General features: G+C 39.3%; 1 protein-coding gene across 2 annotated transcripts in view; it reads right to left on the reverse strand.

Moving 5' to 3' along the window:
- The window catches only part of LSAMP (limbic system associated membrane protein), a 705,546-nt gene extending 685,469 nt beyond the window's left edge, over nt 1–20,077 (reverse strand). For both annotated transcript variants that reach the window (XM_068976041.1, XM_068976034.1), the window contains exon 1: nt 19,923–20,077. In XM_068976041.1, coding sequence (XP_068832142.1) covers nt 19,923–20,077 — 155 coding nt within the window. The remainder of the gene's footprint in view (nt 1–19,922) is intronic.
- Between the last annotated feature and the right edge of the window lie 6,355 nt (nt 20,078–26,432).

Here is a 26,432-nt window from a genome sequence, read left to right on the forward strand (position 1 = left end):
AAAAAACAAAGTCAGTTGTGCACTGACAAAGCTGTGGAATCGAGTGACAGCAGTAACAATAAAGAAGTCCCTTCACTAAGAGACAGCTTATTAAATTTACCAAATATAAAGAAAAATAACAGAAAGCATAATAATAATAATAATAACTGTAACAGCACTGCAGCCCAATTGGGAGACCAAATCTGAAACATAAAACATATCTTCTGTGACCACCCTGTGTCTTCTTTATTCACCCTGAACCCCGGAGTCATCATCACCATCTTTCCTAAATTTGAACCAACAAAACAGCTGTCAACATCTATAGTAAGGCTGTATCTTGCAGTGAAGAATGATGAGCCAAAGCAGTCTACAGTATGGTGGGCCATGATTATAATTACTCATCTTCCTAGAAGTAAAGATCCCCTGGGGTTTTCCTTCTAGCACACAACCTGAGATTGGTTTACCCTATTTAGCTTGCCCTCACTCCTCTACTGAAGTGCCTGCCTTTCTATTTTTCTCTCTGCCCCCATTTCAGTTTCACCACAACACTTAAGACTCGGTTCTTTCACTAAAAATGTCCATAGTAACACATCAGCCCACAGCAATTTTTGAAAAGCCATCTGAGCCACCATTAGGAATATATTCCTTTCATTGTTACTTAACTTCTCCTATGTACAAGTTTCTTGATGGATTAAAATAATATGGATACATATTTTTGTGGAGCTTAAAATTTATACAGTATGAAGTCTTTCTTTAAAAAAATAAAATTAAAAATTAAACACAAAGCTTCTGAGTAACTGGCCACTGTAAGGGAAGAATCCTAAAGCTTAATATTCACTGTAAATTTACTTTTTTTTTGACATTTATTTAATCCCCGTAGAATATATAACACAGGGTTATGCATACTATAGTAACTACCCATGTTACACTCTTTCCCTTATCAATTTCATCTACAGTTTAAACTATTCCTAACAGGAAAATAGTTGGTAATCCTCAGTAACTCAGATCTTTTTCGAACATTACGTTCTCATATTTACCTGCCAATGGGCAACTCTGCCTGAATAACAGTGGACCTATCCTTACCTAGTGTAGAATGGTTTGCAACCTTTCTAAATAAGAGGATCCTTTTGTTATCAAATAGATTTTCTTACCTCTTTTTAATTTAGGAAATGTCCAGCAAAAAAAAAAAATCAAAACTCTCATATATTCAGAAAATCTTTAATGCATTTTTCATTATAATAGTCTACAACTGATCTGAAAGAATCTGTTTATTTACGTGTGAGATATAGGATGTCTATACATAATGCTTAAGGTATATATGGAAGTTTGGACACTTTGCAATGATTATGTAGCTTCCTAAGAGACGAGGGCTTGGGAATTGATTGCATAAATCATTCTTCTTAGGACTAAGACTGAATTTAACTGAGACTTTATCCACAAGGAATTTACTCTGACATATTTAGGACTTTGTTAGATAATTCTTAGGACCTCTTGTCATTATCTTTTAACGAGCTCCATTTTTATTTTAGCATCCACAGACTTTCCATCGGGAAACTGTGACATTCTTGGAAATACTTTCAGCTTTACACACAGATAACCCACTTTGAAATGGGGCTATCTGTGTTCTACTGAAATCCTGACACCTGATCCTTCCCTAATCTGCTTGGCCCTGACCTGTCCCTGTTTTTTTCCTTTCTCCCTTGAAATCTCCACTTTTGTTTGCTTGGACTTTCAGAACTGTTTCCAAACTATTACCCAAAATGCCACACTCTGTATTTAAAAGTCATCTGGTTCCACAGACAGAGCCGAGCATCAATGTTTCTTTCACCATCAATGTTTCATCACCAAGGTGATGACAAGGCAATTGGCTAAGAACCTGTCAGCTCAAAAGGAAAGAGACTGGTTTCATACCCTGATAATTGCCATTTCTAAATTTTAACAGCTGAGCTTTTGGGTAAATTAAAGTCATTTTACAAAAAAAAAAAAAAGAAGGATAAAATAAGGAAACATGCCTATGAAAAATAAGAAATAAAAATGCTGAAGTTGGAGAGAGATTGGGTTCAGCAGGAGGTGGAAGCATGGTTTATCTGGATACTCTGAAGGACACAATTTGTTGGGTGACCTCATATTTAGTGAGAGTAGAGGTTATCTGAATAGTAAGAATAGAAAATAAGACCTTCAAGTTTTGTTACTTCATTTTTTATGGAGAAGGCACTCGATATGAAAAATAAGGGAAAGGAGTACAACAAGGCTGTACATTGTCACCCTGCTTATTTAACTTATGCAGAGTACATCATGCAAAATGTCAAGATGGATGAAGCACAAGCTGGAATCAATATTGCTGGGAGAAATATAAATAACCTCAGATATGCAGATGACACCACACTTATAGCAGAAAGCAGAGGAATTGAAGAGCCTCTTGATGAAAGTGAAAGAGGACAGTGAAAAAGTTGGGTTAAAATCAACATTCAAAAAATGAAGATCGTGGCATCCAGTCCCATCACTTCATGGCAAATAGATGGGGAAACAATGGAAACCATGGCATACTTTATTTTCTTGGGCTCCAAAATCACCGCAGATGGTGACTGCAATCATGAAATTAAAAGACACTTGCTTCTGGGAAGAAAAGCTATGACAAACCTGGACAGTGCATTAAAAAGCAGAGACATTACTTTGCCTACAAAGTTCCATATAGTCAAAGCTATGGTTTTTCCAGTAGTCATGTACGGATGTGGGAGTTGGACCATACAGAATTGACCAAAGAATTGATGCTTTTGAACTGGGGTGTTGGAGAAGACTCTTGAGAGTCCCTTGGACTACAAGAGGATCAAATCAGTCATCCTAAAGGAAATCAACCCTGAACATTCACTGGAAGGACTATGCTGAAGCTGAAGCTCCAATACTTTGGCCACCTGATGTGAAGAGCCAACTTATTGGAAAAGACCCTGATGCTGGGAAAGACTGAAGGCAGGAGGAGAAGGGAATGACAGAGGATGAGATGGTTGGATGGTATCACCAACTCAATGGACGTGAGTTTGAGCAAACTTCAGGAGCGGGTGAAGGACAGGGAAACCTGCGTACCATAGTCCAGGAGGTTGCAAAGAGTCAGACACAACTGAATGACTGAACAGCAATAATAAACAAACCACTCCTCAGTGTAAGAATAACAGCCTTACCCACTGACTAATGGAAATAAAGTCTATGGCCACTGCTGCCCACTTCCATTCTACTGGAGAACATCCCTGATAATACTTCAGGGTCAGCAGAGGGAAGGTTCTTACATCAAACAGTAGGGAGGTGACTGAGTCATTTCAGGTCTCAGGCAAATCTGAGAAGTTCAAGGCTTAGGGCATCTAAGGCCTCTGTACAGGAAGAGAGTCAACAGGAAGCACAGACTTGGAGGCAGCATCATGTGTTACTCTTTGTAAACTAGGGCACAATTTCAGCCATGCTGAACAAGAGTTTGAGATAGGGTAGAGATTTGAAAGTTAACATAAAAAATTTTGCTTTCAAAATTTATTTTTTTATACTAAGTCCTTGTTGGTTATCTATTTCAAATATAGCAGAGTTCACATGTTAATTCCAAACTCCCAATCTGTCCCTCCTCCCATCATCCTTCCTCCATGATAACCATAAGTTCATTCTCTAAGTCTGTTAGTCTGTTTCGGTTTTGTAAATAAGTTCCTTTTTCATATTTTTAAAAGTCAGATGGCAGCAAGATGGCCATAGATTGGGTTTCAGGCAAAATTACGTTAACATGAGTGCTGAAGAAATAGAGGGAGTCAGAAGATGAAAGTGATGAGCTCACCATTTGACCTGATCAAACTCTACGAAGCTGCATAAATGTAAAAGTATCTTTCTGAGATCAAATTTTATTTTGACATTCTACATAGCAAGATACAACACCTAAATAGATCTGTTTTGATTCTACACAGCCCCTCTCTTGACATGGTTGCAAATTCTCCAGTAGGAAGAAAGTATTAATAGTAAATATATGAATTTTAAAACTTACTAAAAAAATAATTAGAAGATCTAATTCTGAATGGAATTCTTTATAAGCAATCAAAGTTACAAAGGGATATGAGCAAGAACATACATAAAATAAACTAGAGTAGAAATTCAGAGTATCACAGAAGAGTAGTAGTAGAGACATTGAGAAATCAACCTTCTACTACACAAAGGTTTGTTTTTTTTTTTCTAAATAACATTTCTCAGTAGTGGTTACCTGGGCTCTACTTAAAAATGAAATGACTAACAGCTTACTTCTTCACAAGCAGATCTATTACACTTAGCAGAATAGCAAATGACATTTATAAAATAAATACACACATACATACTGAAAATAAATATAAACAGTTGACCCTTGAAAAACATGGAGAAAGCAGTGGCACCCCACTCCAGTACTCTTGCCTGGAAAATCCCATGGACGGAGGAGCCTAGTAGGCTGCAGTCCCTGGGGTCGCTGAGAGTCGGACACTACTGAGCGGCTTCGCTTCCACTTTTCACTTTCATATATTGGAGAAGGAAATGGCAACCCACTCCAGTGTTCTTGTCTGGAGAATCCCAGGGATGGAGGAGCCTGGTGGACTGCCGTCCATGGGGTCGCACAGAGTCGGACACAACTGAAGCGACTTCGCAGCAGCAGCAGCTTGAAAAACATGCATTTGAACTGTACAGGTCCTATTATACTTGGATGTTTTCAATAGTTAATACAGTACCACATGATCCTCGGTTGTGTGAATCTGAGTTGTAGTTACAGAGGTATCTAGGATACAGAGAAACCAAGCATACAAGAGGCAGATTTTCAAACTGCGCTGAGGTTCAGGGCCCCTGACCCCTACATTGTTCAAGAGTCAGCTGTACATAGTCATCCCTAGGTATCCACAGAGGATTACTTCTAGGACTTCCATCCCATGGATACCAAAATCCACAGATGCTCAAAACCCTTATATTATAAAATGGTGTCGTACTTGCATATAACCTACGCACATATTCCCATAGACCTTAAATCATCTTTAGATTACTTAGAATACCACATACTATACAAATACTTTGTCAATAGCTGTAAACACAATGTAAATGCTATGTACACAGTTGCCATCACTCTAGCAAATTCAAGTTTTGCATTTTAGAACTTTGGGGGATTTTTTTATTTTTTTTATTTTTTATTTTTTTGGGGGGGGGGGAATTTTTTTAAAAACTATTTTCAACCCACAGTTGGTTGAATCCATGGATGCAGAACCCACAGATATGGAGAGACAACTGGAATTGTATATCCTTCTTATTTTATTCTTATAATAACCTACTAGAATACAAAGGTAAATAATATTGCCATTTTCATTTTATAAATAAAAGCCTTGAGGCCCGTAGGGATAAGTGATTTGTCCATGTTTGCATAGCTGGTAATTGACAGACATGATACTTGGAGCTAGGCCTCCTGGTCAGAAGCTGTGCTATTTCCACCAGGTCATTAAAAAATGTCCATCTTTTAAAAATTACTCAAATTAATGTGCTTATTTAAATGATGCATTGTTTAAATTACAAACTACCCTAAATTCTTTGCCTCTCTCTTCTCTTTTTTTGAAATGAGGTATGATATAAACACACATAAACATACAAATAATGTTCTTTTTTATGTATGTTAGTTGCTCAGTTGTGTCCAGCCCTGTGGACTGCAGCCTACCAGGCCCCGCTGTCCATGGAATTCTCTAGGCAAGAATACTGGAGTGGCTGCCATTCCCTTCTCCAGTTCTCTTTATATAGGGCTACATTTGCCTCCCTACAGCTAGCACCAATTTTTATCTCATAAACTTGTCAGCAAAGAGATTCCTTTTATTTTTGTGTCATACACATGGTAGAAGTTTTGCCCCCTGCTTTCTTTTTTTTTTTCTTTTTTTTTTGATGCCATAACATATTTTATTTTATTATTTTTTTTAATTTTAAAATCTTTAATTCTTACATGTGTTCCCAAACATGAACCCCCCTCCCACCTCCCTCCCCATAACATCTCTGTGGGTCATCCCCATGCACCAGCCCCAAGCATGCTGTATCCTTTTATCCAAATATTGAACATGGCCAAGGACAGACAGAGAATCCTCAACCACCATCAGTCAGTTTCTTTGGCTTGATTGTTCAATCAAGTGAAACAAAAATCTAGCTCATTACAGATCAATAATCTGTTCATAAGTCTATCAGGAGAAACCTGTCAAAATACAGATACGAGAGTGAATGGCATTTCCCTAATGTACTGGAATTTTGTTTGTTTTAAAGACGTTTATTTCCCTTATTATAGTTTGTTTCTAGGGAACCCATGTTGGCATCTAGTGATTGTTGCTTCCTTTTCAAAATATTCTAGCATTTATATTTTTGCTGTTGTTGCTGATTCAATATCATTTTCCCCTTTTATTTATAATAGGACAATATTGTATGCCACCAATAGAATGAAAAATTTCTATTTTCTACAGGTTTTTAAATGTTAGCAATAATCTTTCTACAATCATGCTATTAAGTTATTTTAGTGCCCTAGGTGTAATACATATGAGATTTATAGCTGAACTTATTTATATTACTCAAATCATTTCTTCACATGCCTTGAGTGTTTAAGATTGAAAAGGGTATAAAAGCATAAATATGATTATTTGACTTGATAAATTGAAGTTTAACTTAAATTCTTCTTATTCTCTTTTAGTGGCCAAAGACACCAGAGAAGGCAATGGCACCCCACTCCAGTACTCTTGCCTGGGAAATCCCATGGACAGAGGAGCCTGGTAGGCTGCAGTCCACGGGGTCGCAAACAGTCAGATACGACTGAGCGACTTCACTTTCACTTTTCACTTTCATATATTGGAGAAGGAGATGGCAACCCATTCCAGTGTTCTTGCCTGGAGAATCCCAGGGACGGAAGCCTAGTGGGCTCCCGTCTATGGGGTCACACAGAGTCGGACACGACTGATGTGACTTAGCAGTAGCAGTTCTCATCTTCAGGAAAAATGCTTGTTAAGAGATAACTAGACATTTTGGTGACTGAGATGAAAGAAAATAGAACTTTAGTCTAGCATTGGGATCATATATTAAAAAATTGACTATTTTTTAAACTATTTTTCATTTAGCTAAGATAGTATTAATTTCTACTCCATAATATACATAGGAAAAATATTATAAGATTTCACTTTACTTTCTCGGAACTCTATGATAACCAACATGTAATAGAAACAAGAAATATTATGTATGACTTCTCTTTCAAAATAATTCTAGAACTTGCATAATTATTAATTACAAATAAAACGTATTAACCAAAACAAAATAAGAAAGCCAGCATGTGATGCTTCTTATATACTGTATATATTCACATCCTTGATAACCTGGAAAACTTGGTTGTTTGTCATAAACTTCCCCAATCGTTAGTGCACCAAATTAACTAAGTTCCTATTAGAATGTGCTATGATCCAAGTTCACAATAATATTCACATTTACACTTTGTGTATGCAAATTTTGTGTACATATAAAAGGTACATGTATGCTTTTTCTTTTTATATATAATTATAAATATATGTTGAAGAAATTGAAAATAAAAATGTGTTCAAACACATCTATATAGTACAGATTAAGTATATCTGTGACACAAATTGCTTAAGCATGACAGATTCTGTATAAACACATATTATTTTCTGAATATCTATATTTTGAGCTGTTTCATTTTTATATAAGAATTAAGGCAGTAAGATGGGAAAATAGTTTTATTTCCTACACCATGACATTTATGGCTTTCCTAGTGTCTCAGTTAGTAAAGAATCCTCCTGCAATGCGGGAGACGTGGGTTCAATCCCAAGGTTGGGAAGATCCCCTGGAGAAGGAAATGGCAACCCACTCCTTGTCTTCTTATGTATATACCAACACTCCTTGTTGGCAACTCAGCTCCAGTATTCTTGCCAGGAGAATCCCATGGGCAGAGGAGCCAGGCAGGCTACATGGGATCGCAAAGAGTCAGACACAACTGTGAGACTAACTTTCCATTTCATGACATTTATAATATAGGAGTTTGTTATTCTTTTTAATTTGAGCGTATCATCATCCGATTTATAACATCATGCATTTCATCTGATGTACTCAACCATATTCAAAAATATAATGTCACTTTACCAGACCAACATCTTTGTTTAATAGGCAGGTAGGAATTATACCCGTTTTGGAGGTGAAACTATGGAAACTAATTTCCAGCTTTCTACAGACAATAGTTTTTGTCGGACTAATGTCTAAATCTCTTGATTTTCAATCTAGAATTTCTCTAATCTAGTAATATCCTATAAACTTTAGGCAGTTCCTTGTCATGGTGATAATATTAGATATTAGTTCATCAGATTAGACACCAAAGATACAAGGAAGAATAGAGGTCAAAAAGAGAGTCAAATAAAAATCCATTCATATGCTAAGCTCACGATTCAGCAATAGAAAATGCTGATCTTAAGATATGCTCATACAATTGCATCGTGAACATACACAAGATGACAACAATCTTTGGTTATCTCAAGATGAAGATCAGCCACAAACTGGCAGCCATATGTGATTCAAACTCCACAAAATAAACAGCCCTGATGTAGTATGTTAGAATGAGATGAAGAAGCACGAAAATCCGGAATAAGAAAACCAGTTCTTTTTCACAATCAGTATTTTCATTTCACATGTATTTTGGTAGCTTATGACTTAGTACTGAACTGTATCCCTTTCATTGTTATCTTTTGTTTCTAGAAGGATAGTGTGGAAAACAGTAACATGTCTAAAGCACAGCTTCAGAAAGGATGTTATTAACTTTTGAAAACTTCAAGATACAGACATTCCATATAGAAACACATCATCGAAGATTACAACGGGATAAATATTAATGCATTATTGTATGAGAATCTGGGTTGCATTTTCCCTCTGACCTAATACAAACAGTGCCCTTGTGCATTATGGCAGGATGTACAAAAGGGAATTTGGGATTATTACAAAGTCCACTGTACACTCAAGCTGGAATTTCTCCAGGAGTGAGTACTGAACCCTACACTGCAAAACTCAGGTAGGCATCATTGTTCAGTGTGAATAATTACTTTGAGTCAAATGAGTGTGAGTGTTCTGCCCCTTGCCTCATTTCACATCAAAGGAGAACAGATGAGGTGCACAACAATCCTGCTCCCAAATCCCCAACTTGGTCCCTGAAAGTTCATGGCCACCAGTAGAGGGAGAAAGTCTCAGCGGTTTCCAGAAAGTATATCCTTCTCTAACAGGCAGCTACTGCGAGGCTGAGCTCTTCAGACTGTGGCTATGCCTCACTTCAGGAGCACTGAAGGTCTCTTGGCTCTGGCACAAGCTGCTCATCTATCAGAGGAAACTGCATAATTGTCTGGGCCGTGTGACTTAAGTTTTGCAATTCTCCTAAAATACCCTATTTGACCTTCTCTAGAAAGCTGTCCTTGAAAATAGCTGCAATGAGAAATGTTCAAAGTATTGATATTTCTAGCAAAACCCCCTAATCCAGCTCACTAATGATCAGAAAACAATCAATTTCTTATTTTACTACATCTTCTTCACCACACATCCATGATCACTCTAGGGCTGGATGATTCCATCACTACATAACTTGCTTCACCCATGTCTCCTTCTAATTTATTTCTTCTTTCATAAACCAATATCTGCTCAGCTTGATTTATAGTATGACTATCCCTCTCTGCTCAATTCAGTGAGCAAATATTTATCTGAGCACCTATGGGGTATAGACTAAAAATACTGGAATGAAAAGGTAACGTAGATGAGACATGTGACTTTGAAGAGCTAATAGGACATTTGAAGCAAGATACAAGTATAACTTTTAAGTGTAGTAAATACTACACTGAGATATGCATAGACTGAAGTGATCCCACTTCTGGGTATATATCTGAAGGCAACAGAATTACTATCTCAAGGAGATCTCCACACTCCTGTATTCTTTGCAGTATTATTCAAAATAGCTAAGATATGGAAACAAACTAAGCATTCACGGATGTAAGAATGGATAAAGAACGCAGGAGAGCTTTATCTATATACACACAGTGGAATATTATTCAGCTATCAAAAAAAATAAGAAAAATTGGCCCTCTGCGACAATGTGAATAAACCTGGAGGACGTTATGCTAAATGAAATAAGCTAGACAGATAAAGATAAATTCTGCATTGTCTTACCTACATGCAGAATCTAAGGAAGTCAAAGTCATAGAGGCAGAAAGCAGCATGGTGATTGTGAGGGGGTTGAGGGGTGGCAGAAATGGGGAGATATTAGGCAAAGGGTACAGATTTTCAGTCATAAGATGAGTAAGTTCTGGGAATCTAAAGCACAGCATGGTGACTATGGTTTTCATATTGTATATATGAAGTTTTCTAGGTAAGTCAATCTTCGGCGTTCTCTCTCTCTCACACACACACACAAAGATAACCATATGAGGTGACGAATGTGTCAGTTAACCTGATGTTAGTCATCTTTTCACAACTGATACATATATCACATCATCCCGTTGTATACCTTAATTATATGCAATTTTGTCAACTACATCTCAGTTAAGCTGGAGGGCAGTGCACAGAGTGGCTGCTGGTGATAATAAATAAGGTACTGAGGAAAATTAGAGAAGATTACCTGAAACAGACAAAACCAGAACTAACCTGGAGCCTACAAAGAGCGGCATAGAGGCAACCCAACAAAGAAGTATGAAGGGAGGGGTGGTGAGGGCAAAGAAGAGGCTCCAGGCAGAGAAAGCATCATGAAGGAAGGAAAGAGCCACACACTGGTGTGCTCAAGGGCACTGACCGTAAGTGGTCCTGAATTAGTGGACACAGTGAAGTAGCAGGTCATGGAGCATTATCCAGGCCAAGGAGCTCTGACGTTACATTGTGAATGATGAGAAGGATCTGGGGACATTTCTAGAGTAAGACTGAAAGACAATAGGCTTGGGCTAGTCAGGTGAGCTCAGATCCATGGTTCTGCCAACTGTCTGGAGTCTGGAAAGTCTAAGTAGACTAAAGATGTAATCCAGTAAGGTTACCTACAGCAAGGAGAAGCAAGTAGTGTCATTCCTACTTCATTGCAGACCTTTGTCTTCATCTTTACCCCACAAAGCTGGACCGGGTTTATGATCCTGAACTTATGTAGCAAAAGTATAAAAAGATGGGTTTCAGCATTCTGAGATGAATCTCCATGTCACCCCTTGTTACAACAGCTTTGACACAGAGCTTCAGTTCTAGAGATTACATCTTTCTCTTTTACTTCTTGAGCAAGTTACGTATCTTGGCAACATGCCTGGAGAATATCCCTTATTACTGAGGACTCTGTCCTGTTCAAGCCAGTGTTTAAGCCAAGGACTCTTGTTGGTTTTCTGAGCCTCAGTCTAGAGACTAAGTCTCTACTAGGAGCTGAGAAACCTCCCTGTAACACTGCCTGCCACCTGGGGGTCTCACTGAAAGCTGCTGACCTGCTATTTTCTCCTTACTGTGTGCTCTGCCCTTTTCTTGGTGTCCCATGTTGTACCTCCCTTGGCTCTGCCACTTACCAGGTAAGAAAGCTTCACGAAACCTTGTCCTCATGCCACACCAGAAACTCCCGAGGCACCTGCAGCAGGGCATAAGTGCCTGTGGTGCCTCCAACATCCCCAGAGACAGGTCTGGAGCTGTTTCCAGTTCCTCCCAGTTTACCACCATCGGTCCTATTAGCCCAAAGTAACTTTTGTACAAATTAGAAAAAAATAAAATAAAAAATCTACCTTCACTGAAAGAATCTGATACAAGTACCAGCGTCTTCAAAGACTGAGTACCCTTTGAGACTGTGCAAAGGAGAGCCTGCCGACTGAGGCCACAACCTTACTGCAGCCATCCCAGTCGAGTCTCCAAGAAGGACAAATCACAGGAGACTTAAACCAAGCAGAAGGTCATAAGTGGCCATTCGAAGGTAGTAGAGCTTAGGAACCCAAGAGAAGTACTGGGCCAAAGAACTTTCAGATAAGAATTCAAATAAGAATTCTGAGTAACAGGTAGGAGTATCAGAAGCAGGAAGGAAAGGATTAAAAACAAAAGGAAACAAAAGTTGTTGAGGGTAGGAGATCTCTGCAGTTTCCACCAAATATAGCTTTGAGAATACGATACAATGGAGGCTACACAAAAAGAAAATCCATCCGGCTCAGATAGACAGCAAACATGGGACAGATGCATATCCTGAAAAGTCCCTCCTTGATCTGCACTACCTGGATGATCCTCTACAGCTAAGTTCAGTTTTGATACGCAGGGCTGAGAAAGTGAAGAGAGGAGAGTAAGGAGGAGAGAGAGAAAGGGTGGTGAGAAGAGAGAAGGGTGGGGCAACAATAAAGAAGAAAGGAGGCAAGGGGAGGGGAAGGGAAGGACAGGGAGAGGAGGAAAGAGAGGGCAGAATCGGGGAAGGAAGGGAAAGAGGAAGAGATGTTTTAACAATTTTTAGAGGGGCAACAATGGCATGTCATGGTATAACAAGAAAACAATTTCAGGGGTACTGTGGAATAAAGAACTCTGAAATGAGAAATAGGAGACATCTAGTCTAGTTCTCAAATAGTCACTCAAATCTTTGGACAGCCAACTAAAATTTTCTCTTCTCAGTTATTTCACTTTAAAAGGAAATGGTAGACTGCCTAATCTCCAAGGCCTTTCCTAGTCTAAATTTCTACAAATTTACCCATAGTAATTAACAAACTCTGAAGCAACGTGTTTTCTTCTGAAAGGTTAATCACTCATTAACTTGAGATTATGTTTTGATTACAGGTGACTACAAAAATGTGTTCACTCATCCTGCATTCCTGATAGCAAGCTCATCTATACTCTAAGACACACATTACTTTAAAGGGCTTGAAAAGAATTGATACAAACATCTTGGAGCAAATGGCCAACTTTCTATTTTTATAGGAATACAAATAAAAAGCTTAGTTTGCAGTTTTCTAATTTTATAAAAGTTATTTCCTACTGTGAATATAATGATAAAAATTTTACCAAGAGATTACATTTTACGGCATTTTACGGTTTACAAAACAGTTGGATACATAGTATCTCATTTGATCATAGGAATAGCTTGCGTAGTAGGTCAAGTAAGTGTCACTTACACACATTTAATAGATCTGACTCTTTCAAGATGTTTAGATCTTGGTCTTCCGACTACAGTTGGCCCTCTGTATCCACAGATTCTGCATCCATGGGTTCAACTAACTGAAGATTGAAAATATTTGGAAGAAAAATTCCAGAAAGTTCCAAAAAAGCAAAGCTTGAATTTGCCAGGGCACTGGCAACTATTTACATAGCATTTACATTTTATTTACACCTATTTACATAGCATTTACATTATATTAGGTATTACAAGTAATCCAGAGATGACTTAAAGTATATTGAGGCATGCGCCTATGTAACATGCAAATACCATTCTGTTATATATAAGAGACTTGAGCACCTGCAGATTTAGGTATAGAAGGGGTTCTTGGAATGAATCCTCACAGATATCATGGGACAACTCTACTTTCTTAACATTCTAAACTTATACCCTTGATAAAAATTCTTTATCTTTGACATAAACACTTGCCTATTAGTTTCAGGTTGACTGATCACCAAGTAAAGTTAAGATGAATTCTGCAAATATCTAGCTATTATTTTGTAATACATATTTGTGGCAAACATGATAACAGAAGTACACAGAAGTAAGCCTATCTGAATAAGACCAAAGACATTTTCCTTAACTAAATAAAGTCTCTTTTCTGCCATTAAAAAAAAAAAAAAAATCTAAAATCGTTTTGTATCTTTTGTGTCTTGGGTAACATAAATGAAAGAGAGGACACAGACAACAGGACATGAAAAATCCAGCTTTAATGCTATTTCAGGAGGTATTATATAAATGGGATCCATATTAAAATAAAATCACTCTATTTTCCATGACACTCTAGGGATGAGACTGTGTGGTGAAAAAATGGATCTATGATGATCTCTTTCCTCTCTCTCAGTTAAATTTGTACATCTATGCTGTTGAAATATTTCCCAAACTGCACACATGACTATACTTTTTCCTACATATCTAGAAAAGTGCTGCCCTGAACATGGTTTGTAAAAGATTTTTCAACCAGTAAAGCAGTAGTTCTCAACTCTGTACATATCAGAATCATTCTTTTTTTAATACCTACACCCAAGCCCCATCTCAAACTAATTCAATCAGGATTTCAGAGAGTAGGGAATATGTGGCGTCATTCTTTTTAAAAAGGCTTCCAGTAGAATATAATGTTCAGCCATGGTTATGAACTCTCTGCAGCACCATTTCTCCAACTCTAATGTGCTTATGAATCACTTGGGATCTTGTTAAATGCAGATTCTGATTTAGCAGGCCTGGGACAGGCTCTGAGATTTTGGAATTTAGCAAGTGACTATCAGATACTGAAGATGCTCATCTACAGAAGACACATGTAGCAGCCAGAATGGGTGTTTCTCAAAGTGTGGCCCAGTCCTGCAGCAGCAGCACCATCTGAGTATTTGCTAGGAATGCAGACTTCAGCCCCCACCAGAGGCCTACTGAAATCAGAAACTCTGAAGATGGGAGCCAGGTAGTCTGTGTTTTTAATGAGCACTCCAGGTAATTTGGGCTTCCCTGAAGGCTCAGCTGGTAAAGAATCTGCCTGCAATGCAGGAGACCTGGGTTCAATCCCTAGGCTGGGAAAATCCCCTGGAGAAGGGAACAGCAGCCCACTCCAGTATTCTGGCCTGGAGAATTCCATGGACTGTATAGTCCATGGGGTCACAAAGAATCAGACACAACTGAGGGACTTTCACCTTTTCACTTTCCAATTTGGATACACCTTCAAGTTTGAGAAACATTGGTCTAAAAAAGAGCTCTCTACAGTCTAAACAATTGGCTACATGTAGTTAGAGAACTGACACTTTTTGTTTTATGTAGCAGTTTACCGTTTACCAAACTGAACTACTTCATCTCTTGTGGGGTCTTTAAAACAACCCTATAGAATAACTAAAGCAGGTAATTTTGTCATTTTATAAATGAAACCACCAACTCAAAATATTTGAGATGTTCTCAAAGTCATGCAGCATACAAGGACAGATCCAAAATTATAGCCCAACACTCCTGAGTCATACAAAGTAACAGGCAGGATATCCACAGAAGAGCAAGACCAATGGTCATAAGGGTACCTGAAAGGGTAGGCTCTTATGGGCTCTGGTGATAACAGCAAGCGGTGCCAGGACACATTCAGGAAACCTCCTATCAGCTGAGTCACAGACATTGGTACTTGGAGCTCTCAGAGACCACACTAACGCACTAATTTTTTTTTTTTTGGGGGGGGGGCTGAGTTTGCTATTATGCCCACATAATGCCCACCGGCTTCAAGAAACTCAAATGTTTAACCCTCATCAACTGATTTAGTAGATGAGTCAGTCATCTTTGGTTGTTCACACCACAGTTCTAAAAATAATTCATTCAAAGTGCACAGGACAATTAGCTTAACACGTGTTGTATGTATGTGTTTCATACTTACAGAAACACAAATTACCACAGTTTGCGTTTGTCACATGAGATTTGCTGCTGTGTTCCTCAGGACATAAAAGAACAGTAACTGATATAAATGCATAAACATCTTTAGTAATGTATATGATATGCTATATTCTTAGACAACAAATATTCATTCCATTATTTACTAAATATATTTGATAGAGGACTTAATGGGCAAAATGATCAGTCCTTAAAGTGTCAGTAATAACCCATACATTTTGATTACCTTTAGTGAGTTAGCTACAGAAAAAGAAAACTTTCTCAAACTCTCTCTGTAGAAACATAAAGTTTGTTTTCAAATAATGAATAATTATAAGTGGTAGAAAAATCGCATATTGTGTCAGGAGTTTGTTTGATTGTTGACAGTTTCTTTGTGAATGTAGGCGTGCCAGATGCTTTATAGAAGAGAAGCCATTTTTCCCTTGAAATCTGCACAAAACTTTTATATTTTGCTGTCAAATAATCACATCTTTCCAATGTTTCTTCTTTTTCTTTTAGTGTAGAAACAAGGAAATAAAGACCAAGAATTTTGAAAAACTAAACATTTAACTCTTTTAAACATAGATACGTAGTTTCTTATACCTAACACTTACTAGGTACATTTACATTTACATGGGAAAAATCTTATCACCATAGAAAGTATTATAATATCCTGAAAGCGTCAAATAGGGTCAGACTAGTGAAATAAATGCAATTTCAATACCCCTAATTTTAAACATTTAAAGTCACAACACTAATGTGTACCCTCTGCATCTCACCACACATGTACTTAGGGAATATGTCCAGATATGCACATATGTGATTTCTACAAAGTTACCTTATGAGCAGATATATTGGAATTAACTATTTTATAATTATCTTTCCAGACATATGCTGCTATTATTGAAAATACTGTTTGTGGGACTGTTAAAAATGAAATTTTAAAGGCCAGATTGGAACATTATTTCCACTCTTCCTTTAATTTATCAAAACGTCTGCATGGTTTCAACCTGCCAAGATTCATCAGGAAGTGAATCCCTACGGGAGCCTGAGTACAAGGAGGAGGGTTGGAAGGACCAGGGCTAGAAACTCATCCAGTAATTGATGAACTCCTCCACTTGTGGGTAGTGGTAGTGAGGTGGCTTCAGAAAAGCAACCGAGACTTCCCCTCAAATGGACATGAGTCTGAGCAAACTCTGGGGGATGGTGAAGGACAGGGAAGCCTGGGGTGCTGCCGTCCATGGGGTCGCAAAAAGTCGGACACGACTGAGCGACTTAACAACAACAAGGTCAGGTGGGTAAATGTGCCTCATACTTTACTGCGCAAACCAATGTCAATGCAGATTCTGGTCCGGTAGGATTTAGGAAGGCAACCCAGGTGCTGCTGCTTCTGCCACTGGTCTGTGACCCACACTCTGATCCTTGGCCTTTGAGATGGAAGTTGGTGCTGTGGTTTCCTTTCATTCTCACAGGCTCTTATAGAGGCACTCAGAAAGATCTAGAATTCCTTCTGGGAAACAACAGGGTTAGGCAGGTATACATGAAATTCTTTCTCTTCCCAACTAGTTTTGTCACCTTCACTCTATTCTTTTTTTACACAAGATAGAAATTAGAGAACAAGACACCAAGACTCGTATATGCTCTCCTATCAAGACACACGTTTATATCAAAGACCATACTTATACAAAAATAGGCATCAATTCCCCCCAGAAAAACACTTGATCATGGAAGTAAGGCAGTGGAGGCAGATGTTTTGGGGACAGTCAGCCAAGCTCCCATCATTGGACCACCAGAATCACAAGCCTCCCTTGTCTCCTGTTGCCATTTCAGATCATTCAGGGCCACAGACTCACTGAGAGAGGACGTTTTTCCCCTTTGCCATTTCACTTTCTCTATGCCAAACATCTACTGTGGCTTCCAATGAATCAAGTTCTCCTTCCTCTCCTCCCCTGGAAGCTCATGCTCCCAGTAAAATGTCACAAATAAAGTGGAAGCAAGCCTTTCCCAGGCTAGACTTGTAAACAGAAAGCAAGAGTGCCATTCTTCAGCAGGAAACTGACCCACAAAGCTTACTGGACTCAGTTAAAGAGACTGAGAAGAAGGTCAGCTAAGAAAACAAAGGGAACTCTCTCCATAGTTACTTCTGATAGAGCTCCATGAACCCAAAAATAAAGCCTTGTCTAAGGCAAAGGAAATAAAAAAGAGGGCACATTAGGTGAGGTCTGGGAAAGCAATGGACTCCCTCAGGTGACTTCTTTATATGCACTGCTTGTCTACCTTCTCTCTCCCAGGGAATAACTGCTTCCACATTTATTCTCTATTCTCACGATCTACCATCTCCACATTTCAACGTCTACTAAAGTGTACTGCTTAAAGAAAACTCTATTTCTTTTGAGACACAGAAGTATGTACATATCATATACAGATATTATGTAGTGAGACTGCCTCTCATAGACATAGATTTGTGTGCATACAGTGCACAAAAATATAAGAATTCCTTTTTTCCTTCTAAATTAGCATTGACACGCTTATCTAACTCTTTGAAAACTGTAGCTTAAGACATAGGTGATGCTGAATTACAAAGACGTTACAAAGTTCGTGGACACATAAATAAAAACTTATACACCCAGAGTATTCACTTTTCCCATATTCATTTTTATAATCAGTGAAAACAAATCTTTCTAAGCATAGCATAAATTTACAGAGATTGCTTCACTTGTAAAGGGTTAATGATGTTAGGGAATATGAATGCTAGCAGTTAAGGTGGCATGCTTATGTGTTTGCAAAAACATTTTCTGCATTATGTCCATATCCCTTTGCAAACAGATAAATTACTCTATAAATCTTATTACTCCATGTGGATAAATCACACTTGCAGGTTTTACAGGGCTGGAGAGCTGGAAGGGAAAATATGCTTTGGATAGTAGGATCTTTGGGATTCATAATCTAGTGCTCAGGAAATGAAGAAAGGGATACTTACACATTAGGATTTTCTTAGTTTTTATATTCCACAGCAACACACACACACAGACAACACAACATGCACAATGTACACATTCCCCTCTAACAAGGCGAGCGATCCCAAAGCAGGACACCGTGACAGCCAACCAAATTTATTTCTGAGGAAAGGAAGGAAAACTTTGCTGCTGTAGGCAGCTCTGCTACAGAACTGCTCCCTGATGCCCCAGGGTTTATGCACTATCAGCTCCTTGCACACAGATTAGAGGCTTCTTTTCTATAGGATACTGCTTTTTATTGCCACAACAAGCAATAATAGCCAGCCAGACAGACTGACACTAGGTCATTTCATTTGGATGAAATAAGATTTTAAAGCATCTCCAAGGAGAACATTTTCTTTCATTCCTTTTTTTTTTTTTTAATGTTTTTAGTATCTGATAGAAATTCCAGGAAAGCTATAAAAAGAGACAAGGGATATATGCAGTGGATAGAAAAGGGAACGAGAGAAAAGAAATGCAGGAAAACAGGCTAGGAGCTTTTTAGAAACAGAATTATGGCTAGGTTCCATCTGAGTTTCTCCAGCTCACTGTCCCTTATAGGGGTCAAACTCCAAGGACTTGGGACTCTTCCTTTACACATTTCAATCCCAAATTATATTTCAGAGTTTGGCAGAACTGCATAGAGATGAGATGTTGAGGTCAATAATCAATTTAAAATATCCATTTTATGCCAGGTTAATTATTTCCTAACCTCTGTGCTTAAGACTTCTATTCTTAAATAACAGCAATTTGGCAAGTTCCTTTTATTTTTCTCCTCTTCATTCTTGTGTTGATGTCGATTCACATACCAGAAAAGGCTCAGTAACTAACCAAAGTTCTAAAGATTGATTTACTGCCCTCCATTTCAATTAGAAGATCCTTAGGAAAAGTCTCCTAACCAAACTACTGCTGGGGCAGAGTGAGAGCCTTTATGTACATACCCACACGCACATACACACAGACATCACGGAGAATGCAAGCCTGTGTACACTCTCTGAAAGCCACAATCAACAACTCTTCTTTCTCAGTTAAGGAACCCTAACAAAACTCTTGGGCAAAGCATCTCCAGTCACAAAAGCAATACCGCCCTAATGTTACTAATACCATAGATGAAGTTATGCTTTCTCAGTAAGAGAAACAAGATCCGAAGAACCAAACATTTAATCAACCCTGCTGGTCCTGGACAGGGACCAGAATCCCCTTGAGATTTGTTGGCAGATATTTCGACCCGACCATAAAAGGCGCACGAAAGCAAGAGCGAGCGAGCAAGCGCGCGCGCGCGCGCACACACACACACTCACACACACACACACAACCCTCCCTCCACAAGCCTGCAGTATCAGGAGCTGGAGTTCAAGGAGAACACACACCCACACACACTTCAGCGCCGCAGAAAAGTTGCCCGAAAGCCCTACCTGAGGATGGCCGTGTCCCCCTGCCTCACGGTGATGTTGTCGGTGCCTCGGTTAAAATCCACGCTGCGGACGGGCAGTCCTGTGGGAAGAAGGCAGAGCAATCTCAGTAGGACCAGAGGCAACTGTTTCCGATCAGGCTGAACTCTGGCGACCATGGTGGCCACGCCGAGGTGCGGGGTCGGGGCTACTCTGGAGGGCGTGTGTGTGCGCGCTGCTCGCCGAGCGGGCTTTACCAACGGAGGGCTTTCATCCACAGCAGAGGCGGACCGCGCTCCGCAATCTATGCTCCTTTCCACTTTGCCTCTCTCTCTTTCCCTCGCGCAGTCTCTTCTCCCTCTAAGACTTCACAAAGCCCTCATCAAACCCGAGCTGAGGTGGGAAAAAGTCAAAGGAACACAATTTTAAAGGTGAGAGTACAAACATAAAACCCTCCAGGAAAGATGGCAAAAAGGAAGGTGGTCTCTGCTCTCTCTGGCTGGATGCTCCTTGGCCAGCTTCGGAGAGGAGCTTCTTCCCTCCGTAACCCACTTTCCCGGGCGGGTAGGCGAGGGAGCAGGCACCCAGCCTGCCAGCGAGTGTAAAGAAACCCACACAGCGGCGGCAGTAGCCGGGAGTCTCCCTCCTCCCCCTCCTCCCCTTCCTGTTTCTCCTTCCAGTCCCTCCCTCCCTGCCTCGCTCGGCACCTCCCCCGCCCCCCGCGGATTTCAACAGCCCCTCCACCCTCCCCTCCGCGTGGCCCCTCGCTTTGCACAACTGCCCGCTTCAGCAGCAGCCAGCCTCAATGAAAGCCTGATGCGCCTTTAGGTTGTCAGGACAACAGCTCCATCTGAGGCCTGGCTGATTTCCTTAAGAAGAGGGGATGGAGCTTGGAGGTACTGTGCAAGAAAGGGGAGAAGGAGAGGGACTCGAGCTATGCAAGACTAGGAGAAAGAGTCCAGGGAAGGAGAGGCGAAGAGTGCGGAAAGAAGGAAGAGGGACCGGGGAAGGAGAGAGCGCCAGAAAAAGACAAACCTTGACAGATGGAGGGAGGGAAGCAGAGAAGGGCAGGAAAGACTGAGGGGTGGAGGGGGACCGCTGCTAAAAGATGGGATGAGGAAGGCAAAGCAGAAGAAACTTGACAGCGGAGTCTGAAGATTAACAGCCAAAGTGGATTTCAAAACTAAATATTCCTGGCAACTGGCTTTCCATGCTCACATCTGTTCATTCTTTCCTCTCTCCTGCGCTGTCTTTCACAGGATTAATAAGGTTTATTTTCTCTCCTTCCTTTATCCCCTCCCCCTCTTGGAGCCCCCTTATGAAAGATGGATTGGACACAATGCTGGTATTGAGTTTCCTGGAGTGTGAATGCTTGGTTTGTCTTTTCCAAGTGCCAGCCTCAGCAGCTGATCCCTGATCCCTCACTCTCCAGGAAACCCTTACTCAGTCCCACACGTGAGCAATGGTACTAAGGACTATTGTTTCAGTGGCACGTTTCTGTGGCTTCCCAAGTTTTACTGGTGCTTGCTTCTCAAAACGTCCTTAGGCAAGGAAGGAGATTTGTGTTTCAGAAAGCTTGTCACTTACAGGGTGACACTAGGCCACATCCAGCACCGCAGTGAATGGAAGATAGCTTACCATCATTTGTCATTCCTTCTTCTCCACGAGGCAATCCAAGTGAGAAGGGCCAGAAGGAGCCTACAGTGTTAGTCCCTCCTGAGAGCCCCAAACCATTAGCATCTTCCTAGGCACCGATGCTGAGCATAAAAGATGAACGGATATGTACCTAGCAAAACTTGTTTCCTTTTAGTTTTATTTATTCAAATAGTTAAGGCATTCACATGGTGCCAAAATCAAGTGGTACAGAATGCTGTAGAGTGAGATGCAGTTATCTTTCCTATCCCTGTCTTTAGACAATCCATTTCTCCTATTGGGAGGCAACAAAAATTTCCAGGTCCTTATATAACTTTCCCTAAATATTCCATGTACATACAAGTAAATGCATAAATATACACATACACACTCATGTATTATACTTACTCCTCTTATTTACACAAATGATTAGCCAAGGATATTTGAAACAGAAGACATATGTTTAGGAATTCTTATCAAACTCCACTAAAATACAAGTCTGTGGAGGTGATTACTGTGCCGACACCTGCCTTGTCTCACCAGACTATTCAAAGAATTTATCTGCTATATTTTATCAACTGCAAAGTAGATTCATTCTTATGGATTATGTGAGGAAAGGAAGGAAGACCTTTTGCTTTTGTAAGAAAAGAACTTGGGAAGGACTGAAATCTAAAGGGTCACAAATTCAAGATTGATGGACTTCAATTAATTTTGTTTCTACTATACATTAAATTTACGTAAATCAAGTTTTCCTATATTAAGGATAATAAAGAGTCCCAGATAATAAACCAATGATGCTTTACCACTAATTTGGAACTGAGCTATTTAAAACTTGAAACCTATTTTGCCAAGGCAAAAAAAAACAAAACACCTGGTTAAGCCAAGTGCAGGTTGAACAACAAAACCCATAATCCTGTGGTTCCCAATATCAATGGGAAATGAGCTTCAAGTGCCAAATGCAGATGGAAGGATTACATAACTCTATGCCAAGAGTGCAAGGAAAGGAGTACCAATCCCCATCCACTGCTGCCAACAAGCTGCATGATCCCTGGCAGGATGCTTCTGAGTTTTCAGAGACGAAGTGTTGGCTGACACAAGTGTTTAGATATAACATTTCTTTGAGTGGGTGGTGTTTGTCCCATGTTAGGAAGAAGAAAGACACAGAGGACTGGAGCTTCTAGAACATCTCTTTCCATTAATGGTGATAGGTGAACGATGTGACCCTGCAAGGAGAAGTATCAATAGATACTGAGGGGAAGGATAGATATATCAAGGGTATGAAAATTCTCTTGCATCAGTGGACTGCACTTTGAATAAAGAAAGGAGTTTTTTCCAGAGTAGGCAAAAGTATGGTGGGGTGGTAGCATATCCCCTGCAGAAGCCTAGACATGAGTGTTGACTTGTCTATACCAGTAATCTCAAGTTACTTATAAGACTTGTAGAGACCTAGGACAACGAATAAAGATGAACATATTGGGATACAGAATAATGCACACCAAAGTTATTGGAATGTGGACTCTGTAGCAGATCAGTCAGATCTGGAGTTCATCTCTCTAATCACTTTGAGAAAAGGATGGATATGTTGATCAGGATTATAATCAGAATTGCAATAGACCTATGCCTAAGCACCCAAGAAAATAAAATCCTAAGTATGTATTTATATGAAGAAAAATCATATAATACAATTATTAAATACTTTCAATATATTTTCAATATTTTAATATTTTCAATAGATAAAGTTCATTTCTTGGCAACTTTTATTGAATTAAATTGACTTACCGTGTGCACTGGAAGTAAAATACAAAAAGAGGACAATATATTTTTTTAATAGATTTTTTTGATATGGACCATTTTTAAAGTCTTCATTGAATTTGTTACAGTACTGCTTCTGTTTCGTATTTCAGCCTTTTGGCCATGAGGCATGTGGGATCTTGGAGCCCTGACCGAGGATTGAACCCACACGGCTTGCATTGGAAGGTGAAGTCTTAGCCACGAGGCCCCCAGGGAAGTCACAACATTTTAAAAATTCTCTTATTTAGGTAATTTGATAATTTAGATATTTGATAATTCAGACTGAATTTCTGAATAATTTCAAAATCATAAAGTTTATTATATAAGTTTTTTTTTTAATATTTATCATTTATGTCCAGATGGCATTTCAAATACAGTTTTCTAACCCAACCCTTGGCCTTAGCAGGAACATTCTATAATTAATGAATATAAGAGAAAAGAATGATTGAGTGTCCAAGCCCGCTCAGGTGGTTAATCTCATCATTTACACAATAATAAATCTATTTGTGGGTATACTATAAATTTCTGTTTCAACCTGTGTTCTCTCAGAGTCCTTCCCCTTTGCAGTCCCTCATGAGTGCCTTCTGATTTTCTGTCCTCTGTGATCTATCTCTCACTGAGATCTAATAGATTCTAACAAATCTGATGGTCTGTATATAGTGATCTCATCCTAATGCTCACTCCTCCACATCTACTCCAATATCAATTCCTCTGCTTGCTTTCCTTAGAGACGCCTAGTAGGAAACCCATAGATGAGTTACTGAAATTTATGCAAGCTACTTTTCTTCAAACTACTATATACATTCTTCCAAGAGGGCTGGCAAAAATGAACATTCTTTCAGGTTATTTGTGAGGCAAGTATGGTGTTAGCCATGTGAAACAGCCATCATCACCCAAGGAAGATGATCTTAACTACTACTTTAAAATAACATAGTGCCTTTCTTTAAAAAAAAAAAAAAAAAGGCTTTAGAAGATTCTGGCACTCTCTAGGGACAAATGCTGCAGCAAAAACCAAAACTGGCTAATGTCTGAGAACCCTAAGAAGCATGAAAGGTTTATTCTTCTGTTCAGCTTTGTAAGGTAATAGGCTCACAAGAAAGAAATCCAGATGCAGCCTGGAATGTACAACTTAACTTAGTTCCATTGGTTGCATTTTATGCTAAACATGTCTATAATATTATTAATACACCACTCTACATTTCTACAGTTGTAAAGTCTTAATCATAATAATGGCATGCCTGTGCTTTACTTACATAAGTGGAATTAGCATTTCCATATGAACTGGAAATGCAGAATTGTTAATACTTCTCCTTAGGATTCCTGCTCTGACATCCTCAATGATTTCATCATAATTTAGCCATATTCAAGTATCTTGGTTTATGCTCATAAGCATGGCACTATCTTGTGTGAATTTCCTTCAGAACGTGGCTCCTTTGAAGACAATAGCTTCATCTCCATGTGTCTCTGTGCCTAACAAAACCAATCAGCTTCGAGTCAGTTAAATATTTTTCAAATCTGTACTATAGAACCCTCGGTAGTTAGAGCATTCAAGCCATATTCTGCACAATTAAAAATCGTTCTTTCATGGTTTGCTTTTAACTCATGCCTTTGTGATTCATTTGTCTTCTGTTTCTTTTTGCACTCTTTCCCTTTTCGTAGGTATTAGTGCTTAGATTTGTCCAAGTTTGGTCTTTGAGATTCTTGAGAAGCTGTTTGGGTCCTTCCCCATCAACAAACTAACTTTCATAGGTAAGCAATTACTTCATAGACACATACTCGCTAGCCCTTGGACCTCCCTCTTTTTGAGACTACCCACTCTGCCACCATTCACAAGGAGGTGGCAGTTGCCAAGTAAAGCTGCATCTACTCTTTTTGATCTACCCCTCACATGGGAAGAGCACTGCAACATCTGGAAAGATAGTGGTAGCCGCACCTTCAATACAGCAAGATGTTAGTAGGAGCAGGTAACCAGGCAATCATATCCTCTATTTGTGGTTGTGGCAATGACTAGATTCCTACAACCAGAGGATAGGTCAGGGAGAAATGAGGAAGAGTGGAGGCAGGTGTGTAATCCCATATACTGACATGTCCAGTAAGTTTATGATCCATTCATTCACTCAATACACTTTTATGAATCAAGAGAGACCAAGACTCTGTTTTCATAGAACTTTCACAGAACTTACATCCTTGATGCAGAGACAGACACTAAACAAGTAAATACATATTAATGTTATTTTGGAGAGTAAATGCCACGGACAAAAATACTTGTGATAGAGAGAAAATGGCATGAAGGTGTGGTGAGGGGAACGTACATCCTGAAATGTAAGGAGGCAGCCATGCACAATCAGCAAAAAAGACCTTTCTCGATAAAAGAGATGGCATGTGCAAAGGCCCTGAGGCAAGAATGGGGACCTCCTGCACCAGGAACCAAAACAAGAATAATAAACTGGCCTGCACCTTATGTGTATGTTAGGGGAGGTAGCTGGAAAAGCAGATGAGGTTAGAAATTGAGGACAGAGCATCCTGAAGAGATTCCAAGGTGAGAAATTTAGGTTTTTGTTCCAGTGACTTGATGGATCACTAAAAAGATTTTAAGCAAGGGATCGTCATGATCTGATTTACATTTTAGAAAGATTGCTCTGAATACCATACAGACAAAGGACTGTAGAAGGACAATAATGGAAGCAAGGAGACAGAAGGAAATCTTAGTCATCCAGTGTCAGTTGGCTTGGGTGAAGACAGAAATAAGAATGGAGAGAAGGCTGAGTTAACCAGGATTGCTCATGTTGGTAAGACTCCCCCCAGTAGGCCATGTTCTATCACAAGTGATCAACAGTTTCCACGTACCAGCCTTCTCTGTTGCTGCACCAGAGCAGTTCTGCTGTTCCCTTGCAGGAAGCTGCCACTCATCCAATAAGAACTGACAGAATACCAAGCAGATTGTCATTTAAACCAAATAGAGAAAAAAATAAAATAAACAAAAACCGTGTCCCAGTTGGTGCTTTACTTCAGATATAAACTTTACTTCCCCTTTATATGGTTATTAGATGCTAATTGTCAGTGTAAGAAAATATTGTGTTACAGATTAAGAAGTGCCTAAGATAAGCAGAT

Source organism: Capricornis sumatraensis, chromosome 1 (genome assembly GCF_032405125.1).
Source record: "Capricornis sumatraensis isolate serow.1 chromosome 1, serow.2, whole genome shotgun sequence".
Classification (NCBI taxonomy): Eukaryota; Metazoa; Chordata; class Mammalia; order Artiodactyla; family Bovidae; genus Capricornis; species Capricornis sumatraensis.